Source organism: Lutjanus erythropterus, chromosome 9 (assembly GCF_056507025.1).
Source record: "Lutjanus erythropterus isolate fLutEry1 chromosome 9, fLutEry1.hap2, whole genome shotgun sequence".
NCBI classification, from domain to species: domain Eukaryota; kingdom Metazoa; phylum Chordata; class Actinopteri; order Lutjaniformes; family Lutjanidae; genus Lutjanus; species Lutjanus erythropterus.
The window spans coordinates 38,155,987-38,173,554 of NC_139325.1; the positions used below are offsets into that span (position 1 = coordinate 38,155,987).

A 17,568-nucleotide genomic window follows, 5' to 3' on the forward strand; every position below is an offset into this window, starting at 1 on the left:
CATACATATGACCATACATACATACATACATACATACATACATACATATATATGACCATACATACATACATATATATTTAAATTCTTTTCATAATTCTTTTTAATTTAAAATTTAAAATGAATTGTGACTTCTTGATGTTATTGAATATTTTTGCATATGTTTATGAAATAAACAATGTTCAAATTGGAAAAGGAACGTTCTTTTTCACTTATGCACCATTATGGTACAATGTTGCCTACAGGCAACGAACCCCAAAAACTTCCAAAATTTAAAAATAAAAATAAAATTTCTTCAGATTATGTTTATTTAGTCTATTTTGAGACATAAAAACACTCCAAACATTTTTTCCCTCACTGGCATCATAATGTGTACCATAGAGGGTTAAAGCTTTTTTTACAAGTGTAATCCAGTAATCACGTTTGGACTCAGAGGGGAGGACAGTGTCCTGTGTGTGAAAAAACACAGCAAAAGTGCCCTCTTTGATGCTCCTATGGTAGATTAAACATGATAAAGTGCCCTGTAGGGTATCATCCTATGGAGGAAAGGCAATTAGTTGGCCTCTACGTGCCTCTAACTTAATAGATCCCTGTGTCTTTTCATTACAAAGGTTGTGTAGCAGTTGTTGTACTTTAAGTCACATAGTAAAACAATTTTAATCTAAACCAGGGATTGGAAAAATGCATTACAACTTTAAGTGCGCCAATGCCCGAACCACAAACAGCTTTTTATTATTTTGCCCCTCAGAAAGCCTGAGTCCACCACTGCCAGTTATGATGGTGCAACTTTGGCAAAAGATAATCCTGATTATTGCTTCAGTCCTTTTACTATCTTCTGGAAGCTAAGCAAGCTAATGCTGTGGACAGGGTCAAGAAAAAATCAATATCGGTTTAAGTGTATGCTATATTTAGAATATTTTTACTGCTTTACTTTCTCAGACAGCCTTTTTCAACAGGGAGCCACCTTCATATAAGCCCAGGAGGAAAAGGTATGATGCACATTTTGGTTTGCAAAATATTAAAACATTTAGTTTTATTCTGTGTATAGGCTACACATTTTTACAATTTGAAAATGCAGTGGAGACAACAGGTTAGATAACAGTGGTTTCCCATCGGAAAAGGCTCTCACAGTAAAGTGTGTGAAAATATTATAGATATGGAGTGCACTTACTGATATTGATTTTTTTAGGTGGCTAAAATACCTTTTGCTGCTCACCCTGTCCACAGCATTGTGTCACTTAACTTCCTACACCAGTACACCAGCTGCTCGGGGTGTACAGACCACCATCAAACACTGACTATAGGTAAATACCTCATATAATTCCACTTCAAAAAATCCAAACTATCTGTTTACAAAAACACAAAAGAGGGAGTGAAAGTGAACATTTCTAGCTTTCTTTGTTCAAACTTTTTCCAGATTCAAACATTGAATAAAAGTTAGGAGCCACTAAAAATCATCAGTTTAGAAGCTGTTCCTGCTCTTTCTCTGCTTATGAAGCTATGGTTCTACAGAAATTTAAAAACACACACACACTCAGACACACACACACACCTCTCCCTCCCAGCTGTCAGCAGGGGTGCGGCCCTTTTGTTTGCGGTGCAGCATTTTTACGACGCAGCACTTCGTTAAGAGACACGGTGCGAGCCCAACTCGGACGTGGAAAGCCCCTCGTCGCCACGGAAACCCGTGTTAGTTTTCTATTGTGCGGTTGACTTGTGGCCGCTGCGACCAAATTTAGGACCCCTCTGTGTCTTTGCTTTGGAAAACACCCCAACTCCTACATGTCATATCACTGTTTTCTCACTTGTATGAAATCATACACACAATTAACGAGACTGAGCCAGACTGGGACAGTTTATTGGGAACAATTTACTTTAAAACTGCTTTAATTAACCAGTTTATATTATGTAAGAGTGCTGAGTTATACTTGGCTTGAAGTGTGTAACCGTATGTCAACTTTTAGAGGGTTTAAAGGGTCAGATTATTTGAAGTAGGATTGTATGAAGTACTTATTGATAGTCCGAAGATACCATTTGGCACACCCTCAGTTTGGAGAATGTACTGCTGTAGACAGTGTATTTTAGCAACCTAAAAAAGGATCCACCTAAAAAAATCAATATTAGTTTAGGTGTACTCTATATTTAAAATATTTTTACTGCCTTAACTTACTGTCAGACACGTTTATCAGACAGGAAACCGACTTTATACAAATATCTCTCTCTCCAAACCAACCAAATTACACAGGCAAAATTGGTCATTTTACATTGCTGATCATGGGAGCTGTCCTGTCTCTACCTTGATCTGTTAGTTTATTTGCATTATTGTGTGACTTTTGGTGAATTCGAACTATTGTTTTAAATTGCCAAAGTCACACCAAAACTCAGACAAACTAATGGATTTAAGGACAGCAACTCTCTCGTTCAGTGAGGTAAAATCATCGATTTTGTCAATGAATTCCGGTTGGTCTGGAGAGAGCAATATTTGGCTTATATAACAACAGTCTCCTAATGGAAAAAGCTGTCTGATGGCAAAGTGAAGCAGTTAAAATATAGTATACAATGAAACTGATATTGATTTTTGTAGGTGGACCTTTAATACCTTTTGCTGCTTGGCTCCTGTGCTGGTGCTCCTCTCTGCTTCTCCTAACTCGAGGCCGACCAGCATCTCCAGGCTATCTAAAAACCTCATATAACCCCACTTAAAAAAAATGTGAACTATTTCATTAAAGTATCATAGAACATTCAGAAATTTTGATTAATTCAAATATTGTTGCAGTAGTTTTTCTTTTAAAAATTCCCTTCTCTGGGGGAGAACCAGAGAAAAGAAGATGCACTGTGTCATATCAATCTGCGTTAGTGAGGACTGAGTGTGTGACAGGATATGAGTCTCTGAGGGATCTCTCGCCATCTAATCTGATCTTTTTCTTCTCTAAGATACCGTGCATCCTCCTCTGCAGCTGATACAGTATCACAGGGTTTGTTTTACACCGAGGAAAGCAGATCAATGGCAGTGATCGGGTTTCATTGTATGGAAAGTTAAACATTGATCTGAGACCACTTACTGTAAAATGGGATGAAATGAATAGGCTATTCATTTAGTGCTGAGTGGACGGGTCGGCGGGTGTGGAGTTACTGAGCAGCCGAGTGCAAAAATCCTTCACATCTCCAGGTTTGACCCGGTGAAATCCTGGAACGATCCCTGCAAAGCTGCGCACCTTGAATGTTTAATTATTCAGCCTTAGCTTTGAAAGCACTTTGTCTCGGCTAAAAACACGCACAGCTTTGAAAGAACAATGTTGTTTTGACTCGGACTCGCCCCAGAAAGACTTGAAAGAACGGCTCTGATTCCCAGTGTGCTGCTGCAGAGGACCTGGTGGTTCTTTAGTGTGCTTTTCTGTGGCACACTACGGACAGTTTAAAGCTGCTCTAAACAATATTTCTAAATCAACAACCGCTCAAATAACCGTTAAATCGTTTTATTATCCAGGGGTCACCAGAATCCACAGTCAATTATTACCTGATCCTGCAGTTCCCATCAGCTGTGCAGAAAGTTTTATCATCTTTCAGCTCATAGTTTTGGTTTCATGGAACATTTACTGTTTTCTTTTTCCCTCACAGCTCTCATTAACATGTCCAGATGCAACAAACAGCTGTATTCACTGTATACCACCGGCCTGGCATTGAACAGCAGACACAGGGTTTCCGCAGATCCTTAAAAAGCCTAAGATCTGAATTTTAGAGAGAGAGAAATTCTCAGTATGAGAAAGAAGCAGGTGTCGACTTCTGTTTCACACTGTATGAAAATTAACCGAGTCTTGCCGTGACTGTATCTGTCTCTCTCTGTCAGGCTGCATGTTGGATGGACGATCGTATAACAGCTCAGTGTCCTGGACCAGCTCCACCAAACCCTGCATAACCAGACGCTGCCAGGTGTGTGCGTGTGTGTGTGTGCACGTGTGTGTCAGAAGATGAGAGCTGAAGCGAACTGACAGTGTTGTTTCAGCTCAGACGTCATGTGGAAACCTCTGACCTCAGATCTGAAACAACACAAACATGTTGTTGTTAGAGGAGGAGGGAGGAGTGGGACAGGAGATCAAAGGATGGGGGGAGGGAAGGAAGGAAGGAAGGAAGGAAGGAAGGAAAAAGGTAGGGAAGTAAGAGATGTAAGGAAGAAAAAGAAGGGATATGGAACAGGAGGAGAGGAAAGAAATAAGTGAAGTAAGGCAGAATAAGGGGGAAAGGAGAAAGAAGTAAGAAATAGATAAGAAGGAGAGAAACATGGGTATGAGGCAAGAGTTAAGAAAAAGTGAAAAGATGGATGGACTGTGGCAACATAAAGGTAACATAAACATTAAAATACAGCAGGGAGCAATAGCAACAGTAGAAAACGTGCAAGTGAGGAAGTAGGAAATGTGGAAATGAATGAGATGGAAAATGGAAAAATAGCATCAAATAAGGTTGGAAATGAAAGGCGGTAAGACAAAAGTGGCAGCAGCAAAAATGAAAGTACAGAAAGTATAGAGGAGAACGGATGAGAAGAATAAAAGTTGACTGAAACGGTCAAAAGAAAAGTCTGAAGTTATCTGCCTGCTGGTTGTGACAGGAAGGTGTCATCACGGAGGCGGAGGTACAGTGTGTCATCCACTGCAAGAACCCCAAAATCCACCCCAAGAAGTGCTGCCCCACCTGCCCCAGTGAGTACTAACTTTCTCTGAGTCTCCATGTTGTCAAATATACCTGTTTAATATTTTAAAATATACTTTTTTTCTGAATCTTTCAATTGTTTTTGAAACTCTGCAGGTTAAAAATCATTTTACTGTTGTTTTTTCTTTAACTCCTATATTTTATCCCAAAATGTGCCAGTTTTGAGTCTTGAGTCATTACTTTCCACATATTAGTGTTTTTAATAAACCTTTAGACACATAATGGTCGACAGAGATACAAATGAATTTTAAATACAGAATAAAATGGACTTTATAACTCAAATAGGGGTCTCAGGGATCTATGGCACTCTGACAGGGGGTCTGAAAGGTTTTCAGATTCATCCACTTAAATTATCATGATATTTTAAAAGTTATTTATTTATTTATTTACATTTTATTTTTATTTACAGGCCTCATAGGTCTATGACTAATATTTTAATTTATAAATATACAATAGTAGATAGATAGTTGTTCATTCATATAACCAAGAAGAAGTGAAAAAAAAGAGGCTATGTTGAATTGTTCCAACATACAACTCATGAGAGGTCATTGGCTGAGAAAAAATTGACTCTCTGCTTTAGAGAGAAATTTTATTAACCAGCTTTTGTGCCCCAGCCAATTTACTGACACAGGACATTTTTGGAACAAAAACCCACTGAATTCCTTTTAAAACTGCTCTGGTATCGAGCCTCGGGTTTGGTGAGAAGACAGACAGGTGTGTGAGTGAAGGTGAAGGTGAACTAAACCAAACAAAAAGTGACTGATGACGTGTTTAAAACATGTGTAACTTCTCTTCCTGCAGGTTGTATTTTTGAGGGTCGCCTGTACAAAGAGAAGGAAGAGTTCAGTCCAGAGGGAAAACCCTGCATCAAGTGTACCTGCACTGTGAGTACACACACACACACACACACACACACACACACACACACACTGCTGTGTTTACACCCTGACTGAGTGTTTGTGCACAGGGCCTCTGTCCTCTAAATAAGTTCGTTTTGGAGTCTCGTGGGAGTCACAAACATTTAGTTGGAACAACTTCCTCCACCTGAGTGTTTTCCTCCTCTTTTCCTCCTCTTCCTCCACCCTCCTCCTCCTCCTCCCCCATTAGACAAACATACCCTTCAGGTACGTCCATAAACACATTACAGCATTAATGTGCTTGCACCTTGTTGAGGCGACCTGCAGGTCTGTTAACACATACACACACATACAGAGGTGGAATAGTTTGCCTTGCTGATGATACAGAAACATTGTGTATATATGTACATAACATTTTATTTCTTACTCTGTCTGAGCATTCAAACAAAAAACATTTATATAATTTGTTGAAAAAGGAATACAACTACACTATATTTTATTTTTTGTTCTTATACTTATGGTTTGATTCTGAAGCTGAAACTGGATCATCAGTGAAAAAATATTACTCGTAAACCAAATCAAACCACAACTTATCAACCAGGTTATAATGTGCATGTACCTAAATGACAAATGTTTATTTTATCTCCTGGATGCAAGAAGAATTTCCTGCAGGGGAAAAGTCAGTGCATGAAGGACCACTGCATGTTGATTAAATGGTATCTCGCTGTTGTTTCAGGGAGGGCGGACTCTCTGCATGAGGGAGGTGTGTCCTGTCCTTTCTTGCCCCGCCCACCTCAGCCACACCCCGCCTGGACAGTGCTGTCCCAGATGTCTCGGTAAAGACCAGTAATTACCTTTCATAACCATTACCTATGTAGGGATGGGAAGTGATAAGATTTTATTGATACTCTGACTCTTTCGTCCTTCTTCAGGTCAAAGGAAGGTGTTTGATCTGTCTTTGGGAAGCTGTCTGTTCCACAGTGAAGTTTACGAGAACGGCACTTGCTTCGTTCACAACAACTGCACCACCTGCACCTGCAAGGTACCAGCCTGGATGTCAAACACCTCCACATCCCTATTATAGACAAAAACTTTGCTGCTGAAATCACTTCATCTGATTGTTTTAATTTTTTGCCTGTTTGACCATCACTCCCTCTTCCCTGCCGGGCCCCTTCTTCTTCTTCTTTTTCCCAGGATTCCACGGTGGTGTGCAAGAAGAAGTGCTCTCGACCAGGGAGTTGCCAGGGCGACCAGTGCTGTGACGAGTGTCTGTCCTATGTGAAGGTGGAGGAGGTGAAATACTGCAGAGTCCGGAACAAGATCTACAGGGTGAGAGAGCAGAGTGGATGTTGGGGTGATGGATGAATAGCATGGATGGAGGATAGATGAACATATGAATAAATGAATGATGGACAGATGATTGGATGATTGGTTGATGGATGCAAGGTGTATGGTTGGATGATGGATTGATAGAAGATGGATGGATGGATGTTGGCTGGATGATGATGGACAGATGGATGGACAGACGAATGGATGAACAGATGGATGGACAGATGTTGGATGGATGGATATTGGTTGGATGGTTGGATGAGAGATGGATGGATGGATGGATGGATGGATGGATGGATGGATGGATGGATGGATGATAATGGTTGGATGATGGACAGATGGATGCATAGATGGATGGAAGGACAGGTGGAGCGATGGACGGATGGGTGAATGGATAGATGGACAGATGGATGGATGGACGGATGGATGGATGGATGTTGGTTGGATGATGGTTTGATAATGGATGTCTGAATGGACAGATAGATAGAGAGAGACATGTATAGATGGATGAAAAGATGATGGATGGATGGAAATTGGTTGGATGTTGGTTGGATGACGATGGTTTGATAATGGCTGAATGGACAGTTAGATAGAGATATGTATAAATGGATGGATGGATGGATGGATGGATGGATGGACAGATAGACAGGACATATGGATGGATGATGGTTGGGTGTATCTACATTCTGTCTAGATGGACTCTGATCCTGTGTGTCTCTTCTGTCCTGCAGGAAGGAGACATGTGGTCGTCAGTTAACTGCACTCTCTGTGCCTGTGTGAAAGGAAACATCGAGTGTCGGCCCAAACAGTGTGTACCAATCACCAGCTGCCCCTCGGTGAGTGACGGGTTGTTGTTCCACCTGCAGGCTGTTCACAGCCACCGGCTCTGTCTCTGTCACTCCACTTTATCTGTTCTCCTGTCTCTGTCTGATGTGTCTGACACTCACACTTTACAGCCCATGACTAACTGCATCATTTTCACTTCACATGTGTGACGCCTCAAAACATGACACTCCTCTGATTTACTGGTGGAGCTGCCACAACTATTTGACTCAAATTCAACCACCTCACCTAAAAAAACAGTATTATCCTGAACCAAAACACTGAACTCTGGCTAACTTTTTTATGAACTAAGCACTGCCCCAGCTTTTCATGTGTCATTCAGCACTACATCACACATTTTGTTGCTCTGACTGGTTGCCGGTCCATTCAATTGCGTCTTTATGCTACTTTCTGGAGTAGGCTTAAAGAACACATTCCACATTTGCAAAGACAGTATTCTGTGCCTTGTGGTAGAGTAGTGGTCTCATGGACAAGTCCAAGCGGTAACAACAAATCGGAGGGATGCGGATGTCTGTACAGAGCCTATGCATACACCCTCTGATGACAAAATTTGCGTCATACGGACCCTTGCATGCTTCTGGATGCAGAAAGTGTAATTTTAGCTTAATAAGTAGCCCTGTCCATACCACAACTAAACAATATATTTGTTAGTTATTGTTGTTGTTATAGTTGTAGTTCTTGGTGTGGACAGTCCTTTAGTCTGGCAATGCCAGGCAAGGGAATTCAGTCAGTTAGCTACAAATGCACATGATAAAAACTTTATATAAAGTATGTTTAACTCTGATCTGTCACTAGTCATCCAAATGTATTATAAAAAAGTTTTATAATTAGTTTTATGAACATGTCTGCATGATTGCTGACAGAAAGTTTTATTACATCTATTAAGAATAAAAAAAAAATGTATTTTTTCTTCAGAACTAGTGCACAGTTTTCCTCTCCTTGTGCAGTTCAGGACAGTTTGATGCTTGTTCCTATGAAATATAACAGATTTACATAATAAATTAGGGTGTGTTATCACATGTATAACAAGTTTTCCTGCAGGAGATCAGTGTTTTGCTAAAAGGCATGTGGTCAGTATTGAACCTGTCACTTTCCAGGACTTTTCTGTAACAGTGAAGTTTCTCCTTTGCAATAGTAAGATGCCCAGTTAGCGCATTAGTGATGTTACGCGCAGCTGAGGCATAGTGTTAGCTGTCAAACGCTCTGGGAACCGCTTGGCTGGAGGAAGGTTTGTGCTGCGCTCACCTGTCGCAGAGGTCGCCCGGGGGTCGTCTGTCGGCCGATGGGTGATGGAGTGGATTCCTCGCATACCGCCGTCCGCTGGCGGTCACGCAGTCAAAGCCGGTGTCAGCGTTAGTCCAAGTTCACACGCTTCCAGTGGTTACAACAAGCCCTCACCTGTTGTTTGTGGTCAGAACAGGAGACTGCAGGGTGATGTAGGTGGTCTGCACTTTGTCTACAGTGAAAAGACAAAGTTTCACTCACTACATTCTGTTGATTTTGTGTTTAGAGAATCATTTTTAAAAGGTTGGTTGTTTTTCATTGTCACATTTGGGGAGCAGCACCATGAAATAAACATTTAGGATATTTTGATAATTAAGGGCTCTTAGATAGTGAGCTTTTTTTAATGGCAATTTGGAATGCACTCAAGTTTATCTTACTTTTTACCTTCATCTTTACAACTATGTGACAGCAGCATTTTGTTTCTGAAACAAAATTTAAAGAGAACGTTTGGAGGAGGATGCCATAATGTTTACATCCTCCACACGAGTCTCTCTCCCATGAGTAGGTGCACGGTGATATGGTTTCTGGAAAGAGGCATTGCTGTTGAGTTCCTCAGATGTATTTTTTTGGCACTTCGAGCACCACAAGCCGAATGCCATCTAGTTCCATTATATTGGAGAGAAGGCAGACATCTCTACGGCTGATATCTCCAAAACTCAGCGACTAGATGGATAAACTGCACTACAGGCCGGGGGAAGGAACAGATGCACTGTGTACTTGACTGCTCTTGGAAAATGTTGCACCATTTCATAACAAGCAAACATTTAATATTTCCACTACATCAATGTATCGAGGTAACGTACAAACTCTCACACCTGTCCTAAGTTATCATGAGGGTAACTCTCTCACAGAAGCCACCACAAACCCACCTCAGCCCTCTATACACACACACACACACACACACACACACACACACACTCTCTCTCTCCCATGCCGTCATCCTGCGGTCAGCGGCAGGTCGGCAGAGTACGCGCCTCGCATTGGAGACAGTGTGTCTCCTAACAGCCTTTTGTCTGTATGACGTTTGAGTGACAGCAAAGAAGAGGTTCCCTATATTTAGGCCCCTGAAAACCAATCTCTGTCACTGTGTGTGTTGGAGAGAGAGAAAGAGAGTGTGTGCGCTTGTGTGTGTCCTCAGTTTGTCAAAAGGCAGCCCTCTTCAAAGAGAGAGATTGCCCTTTGTGCAGAGGTTAGGACTCTGGAGTGTGTATTGAGTGTGCGGAGAACGTCTGTATGTGATGACAGATGAGTGGTGTGTGTGTGTGTGAGAGAGAGAGAGAGAGAGGAAAAAACGAGCGTGTGTGTTTGCCCGAATGAAGGGCTTCCCTAAGGCAACAAAAACTAAGCGTGTGAAAGAGTCCTCTGATCTGCACCTCTGATGGAAGTTGAAACATACTGTACACACACACACACACACACACACGCAGAGTTTCCTGTTACACAGACGGAGTTCAGTGGTTGAAGTTGGCGTATCTGTGTCTTTGTGGTTGTCCTGGTTTGACTGTGAACTTTTCTCCATTTCTATCTTTCATTTAATTTCTGTTCCATCTGTCTGAATGACAGCATGAAAGCACAATTGTTACCTTTGTAACATCTGCCAGCAAAATGTGGGAAAATGTAACTTTTTGTCTCCAAAAATCTGGTTGATCTTTGGCGGACGTCAGCCAGATTTTTTTTTTTAGCTCTTAACTTGTCATTTTGAATTGTTGTATTTATTTGCTGCAGTAAAAACCTGGGAAAGTGTGTTTCATTTCATGTCACACGCTGTTCTCCTCAGAAAATCAAACCTGAAGGATGGAAAAATTATAAGTGTTAATCCATACAGCTAAAGATGAGTATTGAGAGGTGGTGCTAAATTGGTACCAGTTCCTGATCCATCTTTGCATGTTGTCTTTATTTTTTTGGCATCAAATTGAAAAGTAGCACTGATAAGTGTCAGATTGTCTAACAGACTACCTGACTAGCAACAACTTGATTTCCACCAACTTATTTTTAGGAGCATCTTAAAAAATTAATGGAAACAACAAAATTTGAAAAACTTTGAAAAGAATCAATGAAACATACAGAAATGCCTGATTTACATTATGTTTTTCCATTGCCTTTCACTGTTTGAGGTTTGACAGACGCTCTTTGAATTATGTCATCTTGTTGCACTTTATTTTTCTGCTGTGGTTTAATGATTTTCCAACTAGAGAATTTGCACCACCTACTGCTTATCTCGATGAACCAGCTCCTAATAATTGCATAACAGTAGTGGATGGAAACAAGTATTAATTCACATTTTCTTTATCAGAATAACTTCAAATTCTGTTAAAATTTGCGATACATTTTGAAGGAAGTACGGCTAATGATGCGCCTCAGTTGTATCACAGTTGTTTCACATGTAGTTGTCTCCTATTTCTTTCGCTGTTTTCGATCTGCTCACTATCATCCTGCATTCTGTCAAAGATTCTCTGGTTTTTCTGTCCTCACTGATCATCTTCAGATGTTCCACCATCCTTCCTTAGTGTGTCTCTGAGAGGGATCTTACACTGTGTCTGCCTGGTCTCTTTCAGAATAAGATCCTGAACAGGACCGGCTGCTGTCCGGTTTGCACTGAAAGTGAGTAAGTTCTTCTCAGCCGTCCGGCTTCCTCTTTTACAGAGAATTCATGCATTCTTAAATAATCAATGTTCAGGTCTTAAATATCAAATATATTTAAGCAGGGCTCTTAAAAATTTGTATTTTGATGTGAAATCAGGTATCGATTATTTGTTTGAGTGATATTTGGTGAGACAGTCTAAGTAAAGTAAAATCTATGAGTCTTACTTCTCAAACGGAATGAAAACAAATCTCAGTCCAGCTTCTGGAGCTTCAGCTGAACATTTCCCATGAACTTCAGTCCAGACTGTGGTTTGCCCTCGGGTCATTTTACTTTGGTTTTTGGCTGCGACCTGAAAAAAACATGGCTGTAAATGTACCATTTCAGGACTACAAAGACTCCATAAACCTCACTTTTTTGTAATGTGGACTTTAGTTCAGTTGGCAATGCAGACGTTTGACCAAACCGCAGATCCACTTCTGAGCGAGTCGGATTAGTGCCTCATATTTCAGCAGTTATCATCAATTAACCTTTTACTGTCGGATATAAGGAATCAACTCCTTTTTAAAACCTTAAATTTTGGGTTGTATCCTCAGATGACAGAAACATTTCTGAGCCATCCACGTTCAAGCGGCAGCTATTTTTCCATAGCGTATTTTTTTAGTCTTTTAGCTGTTCTTTCTCACCGTTTTCTGCATTTACCCATCTTTATTCCTCTGTCTTTGCCTCTGTCCCTCTGCAGAGCCTGGTGTATGTACAGTCTTTGGCGACCCTCACTACAACACCTTCGACGGCAGGACCTTTAACTTCCAGGGCACCTGTCAGTACGTCCTGACTCGCGATTGTGGCGGCACCCCCTCTGGAGGACCAGGACATAACATCAACATCAACAACCCAGACTCCAGCTTCGTGGTAGGACAGAAGTTCAGGACATTTTACAGCCACTAGCATTTGGGGAAACAGTTTTGTTTGTTGCAGAATCAGATGAGAAAGAAAGATATGAATTTAATCACTGTGCATTTCTTAGAGAGACTGTTCTTGGATGCGTTAAAGACATATTATGCTCAATTTTTATGGTCATGATAGATCTAATAGATTAGTTTTGCAGGCTTTAATGTTCATAAAACACATTGTTTTTCTTCTGCTGGTAATTTTTGCAGCTCCTTTATTCACCCTCTCTCTGAAAAGCACAATCTGCTCTGATTGGTCAGCTCCCTGCTTAGGGGAGCAGGCACTGCCCACTGTGATTCACTTGTGGGCGGGATGGTCACCTATCTAGAGGTTGTGCCAAGCCTTTTTTCTGACATCATAAGGGGAGGCAAATCTGGCTGGTGTTTTGAAACATGCATTTTCTGAAAGGGGGAGCAAGCAAAAAGAGAGATGTCAGTTTCTCATATTTTGAGGGTCTTTCGAGCAACTTGCATATTTTTATTGAAAGAGTGTATTTTACATAATATGTATCTTAGCTTAGCACAAACACCAGAAACAGAAAGAAACTGCTAACTTCTGCTGAATGTGGGAAAAATATACCTTCCAGTGACTCCAAGTCCTGATTTCTGCATGTTTTCACTGGCTAAATCACAAGCTAGCCATGAAAATATTCAAGTTTAAGTTGGGTTTTGTTCCAATTCAGGAAACTGCAAAACAGCAACAACTTAATAATGAGGACAGGCTAAGCGCATTGTACCCCGATCTCTCTGTACCCCGTTCTTGCTGGTTTATCTGTAATAGCTCCGATTTGTGCACAAACTGCTTGTTAAACCATAATGCCTTGTTTCCTAATTCTACTTGTGTTAAATATGCAAGAGAAACGTGAATAAAATACTTTAGCAGTTATTTAAAAGCACTTTTGACGGAGCTAGATAAGCTGTTAGTGTTTGTGCTAAGCTAAAAGTATCGCAGAGCTACCTCTGTACTGAAAGCACAGAGATGACAGATATCAAAATTCTTGTTGAAGACAAGTGCATTTCCCAAAATGAATAAATCTGTATGACATGATATGAGACATTAATTCTCACATTAAAACTGTTATTTACTTTGCAGTCTATTTTTTTTTAAAAACATTTTATAAACCTAAACTAGTCCAAATTCTCTTCACTTCAAATCAACAAATCTTACAAGTTTAAAGGAGCATGGCCTGTATTTTCCCATTTCCTTCCTAGGTGTTGGTGAAGAATGACGCCCGGCGGACTCGCTCCTTCTCCTGGACTCAGTCTGTAGAAATTAGGCTGGGAAGTTTGATCCTCAGTCTCCACCAGCACCTGACGGTCCGGAGGAACGGCACCCGCATCGCTCTGCCCTACCACGGCCCCGGGGTGCACATCGACCTGGACGGATACCTGCTCAAACTCACCACCATCGCAGGTCAGCACGAGACGCTCTGTTTGGGAGGAACTGAATGTAATTCATATCGAGCGAAGCCTCACAGACTTTTAAAAGATTCAAACTGTCAGTGTGATTATTGTGATATTATTTTTTAAGTTTATCCATGTACTGATTTATCTAAATCAAACACTGAAAGTGCATACTTACACTGATTGCACATGCTAGGCTAAAGAAAAATGGGCCTTTTTACATTTGACAAAATAATCTAAACTCAGGGTCCACGTACCAATTTTGCAAAGTAAAATGTTAAAGAGCAAAACCAGAAAACAGAAAGTCTAGAATGAAGTTTCATGCTCAGTCTTTATGCATTTAAAAGCAATATTTCTAAAAGACTCCTGCTACCATAATCACTTACATCTCTTGATCTTTGACCTTTAAAAACACACAAAATGTTCTTACCTCTGTTTGGTTAGTTGGGTAGAGAAGTTTTGTCTCAAGGAGCTTTGTGTTCCTCTCTCCACATCGTCCTGCAGGCCTGGAGATCACGTGGGACGGCGACAGTTTCGTGGAGGTCGTGGCTGCTCCCCACCTGCGCGGACGCCTCTGTGGCCTATGCGGCAACTACAACGGTCACAAGCGCGATGACACAATGGGAGGCGACGGACAGTTCAAGTTCGACGTGGACGAGTTTGCCGAGTCGTGGCGAGTCGAGGGGAACGAGGTGTGCTCCCAGCCGTCCCTGCCTCGCCGTCCGCCGCCGTTCTTGTGCCACGCGAGCGTCAAAGTCAAGTTCCGCGCCCACCGGGAGTGTCAGAAGATAAAGTCGTGGGAGTTTCAGAAGTGCCACCGTGTGGTCGACTTCGCTCCTTTCTACAGGTTAGAGGACAGAGATTCACTCTGATGATGATGCAAATAAATGTTCAAAAATTTACTTTTTTTCCTTTCATAACAAAAGTGGATTTAATAAGCCACCTATGCCCAGTAAATTGTTCAAAGTGTCACTCAATTTTATACAAAAAATGACTTATTACAAGGATAAACCCTGTCAGATACCTTTTACTACACTTTGTATGATCCATTGACCCAAATAAACACAGCAGCCACAACCTGATCATTAATTCACTTACTCATTTACCACAAATCCTATAATTTGTGAAGATAGTAGTGATAATGAGCACTATCAACACATTTCAGCCCCAGGACATAAAGTAAATGAACATTAAAACAGCTAAAGTTAGACAATGAAGTAAGATAATTTGTAATTTTACTTTCTGCTGCTCCATTTTCTTCCTGTTAAATGTCACCTTGTGAAAGTGAGAAACAGCGGAAACAGATGGTCTCAAAAGGTCAGTGGTACAAAGTTTGATAACTGTAGTATCATTTATCATCCTGCTCTCTGTAGGTCATGTGTGACAGACATGTGTGAGTGTCCGGTCCATAAAAACTGCTACTGTGAGTCCTTCATCGCCTACAGCCGAGCCTGCGAGAGGGAGGGAGTCCCCGTCCTCTGGAGGCCCGACACCGCCTGTATGGGTGAGTAACAGCACTAATGACCTGAGTACAGTTTCATGTAAAATGGATAGTCAAAGATGGGGAGTGGTCATTTAAATTAATACTCCAGACCACAGATAATCAAGACTTTATTCATCAAAGTGACTAGGAACCTTTGGAGGAACTCCAAACTTCCACTGCAGGGACCAGGATCCAATTCAAGTTCTGGGAACATTATTTTAGCCTTTAAAAAAATTGCTGTTCACTGATAGAACTTTCCAAAAGTACAGGACGTTGGTAGTGGGGCTTGTAGCGCTGAACGCTTCTGATTCGCTGAATATTCACAGTGTTTCATTTTGGCCAGCGTAGAAAGAGAGCTGAAAATTATTAAGGCCCAGTGAAGTTGATCTCTGACCTTTTGGATATAAAATCTTATCACTTCATCATTTTTTACGTGTTTGAGATTTTGTTATAAGTGACACAATGACTCTGACCTTTGACCACCGAATTCTAATCAGTTCATCCTTGCATCCAAGTGGATGTTTGTGCCAAATTTGAAGAAATTCCATCATGTCAGTTTTGAGATATCACAATGTCAAAAAGGGACAGACGGACAAAAACCTGAAAATATAACGCCTCTGGCATTGACTGTCACTGGTTCGACAATGATGTGTAAAGACATGACGCTTTTTCATATATTAGCGGACTAATTTACTTAATCTTTACTTTACTTTAGGCAATGGTGGACAACAACAGGCTGAAGGAACCTTTTAGTTCCCTGAAAAGTAGTTCCTGGGATTAAAAGCTCTGAGTGCTTTAGGTGGAAACGTGCCTAAATAACTGCAATCATTAGTCAGTTGAATGCAACAGTAACCAGATTCACATTAGCTTTATTACAACCAGCTGGTTGAATTTTCAACTTTTACCTTCTGTTCCCTCCCTTCAGCCACCCAGTGTAAACACGGCGCCGTGTACGACACCTGCGGACCGGGCTGCACCAAAACCTGCGACAACTGGAACGAGATTGGACCGTGCAACAAGCCCTGCGTGGCCGGCTGCCACTGCCCCGCCAACCTGGTGCTGTTCCAGGGACGCTGCATCAAGCCTATATCCTGTCCTGGACGGTGACCCTTGTGATCCAGGTGGGGGGGGGGGGGTTAGTGGGCTAGGTTAGGGGACGGTCATTTTTAGTATCACAATTAGGGGGCCAGGCAAGCCAAGAAGAGTTTTGGGAGGACGCAAACGTGAACAGATTGGATGCGACAAGGTACTCAGGGTCCATATCTTAGCAAGGAGGCGTTGCAGTGACTTAAACGTTCGAGATACAAGCTACCGTGATGGACCGAAGGGACACTTAGTGGATGGGAAGCCGATCCTCGCCACCATTCAGCTTCTGACTTTCTTGTGCCTCTTGTAATGTCAAGTACCGTCACGATACCAGTCACCACCACCGGAGGCGCTAATTTCAGGCTTGTAGAGGAAGAAGTGAACTCCCACGAGAAAACTCAGGGGCCCCATTTTTGGAGATTTCACTGTCTCCGCCATCTGAGGAACGTTTGTCCACGCTGGACCTTCAGGAAGCAATTTGGGCCAGTGGACTCCTGTTTGAGCCAACATGGCGCCCACATTTCTCTCACAAACACTCTAAAGTGGGAAACTGAGCATCTGCATTTGGAATAAGGAGATTCAAAGCAGAGAAACTCTCTGATGCATCATATCAAACTGCCCTTGTGATCTCTATTCCATCATTTCATACTGTAAGCTAGCCAGATTTATATGAAAGACAGACAGCTTTTATATTATTATTGTTCTAATTATTATTATTATTATTTGTTGTTGATGTTGTTAATTTATATATCGTCAAATGACATGTTGTAGCAAGAGCCAGAATCATGAATATAATTGCGTTATAAATGATTTAAAGGGAAAACAAAAGCTATTTATGTATTTGTTGTGTACTTTTGTGTTACTGTTTGAAGAGAAATGCCCAAATGTGACTCAGTTGTTGCACCATCGCAGGGAAAAAGTACTGTATTGTGTTATACTCCGTGTACAGGTTGTTGTGGTTCGTATCAAACTGAAGGTGTTCATCTAAGCATATGTTTCACTTGACGATAATTATTTAAGACCAGCAATATAATCTTTTATCGAAGTTCA

The 17,568-nt window shown here is 41.3% G+C and overlaps 1 protein-coding gene across 1 annotated transcript in view; it reads left to right on the plus strand.

Annotated features, from left to right (window-relative positions):
• The window catches only part of bmper (BMP binding endothelial regulator), a 50,383-nt gene extending 32,815 nt beyond the window's left edge, over positions 1 to 17,568 (plus strand). Inside the window, exons 4-16 of the mRNA XM_084727532.1 lie at positions 3,845 to 3,927; positions 4,601 to 4,691; positions 5,503 to 5,585; positions 6,295 to 6,394; positions 6,491 to 6,600; positions 6,753 to 6,887; positions 7,619 to 7,723; positions 11,570 to 11,615; positions 12,338 to 12,507; positions 13,758 to 13,959; positions 14,454 to 14,796; positions 15,323 to 15,453; positions 16,358 to 17,568. Coding sequence (XP_084583658.1) covers positions 3,845 to 3,927; positions 4,601 to 4,691; positions 5,503 to 5,585; positions 6,295 to 6,394; positions 6,491 to 6,600; positions 6,753 to 6,887; positions 7,619 to 7,723; positions 11,570 to 11,615; positions 12,338 to 12,507; positions 13,758 to 13,959; positions 14,454 to 14,796; positions 15,323 to 15,453; positions 16,358 to 16,539 — 1,781 coding nt within the window. The 3' untranslated portion in view covers positions 16,540 to 17,568. The remainder of the gene's footprint in view (positions 1 to 3,844; positions 3,928 to 4,600; positions 4,692 to 5,502; positions 5,586 to 6,294; positions 6,395 to 6,490; positions 6,601 to 6,752; positions 6,888 to 7,618; positions 7,724 to 11,569; positions 11,616 to 12,337; positions 12,508 to 13,757; positions 13,960 to 14,453; positions 14,797 to 15,322; positions 15,454 to 16,357) is intronic.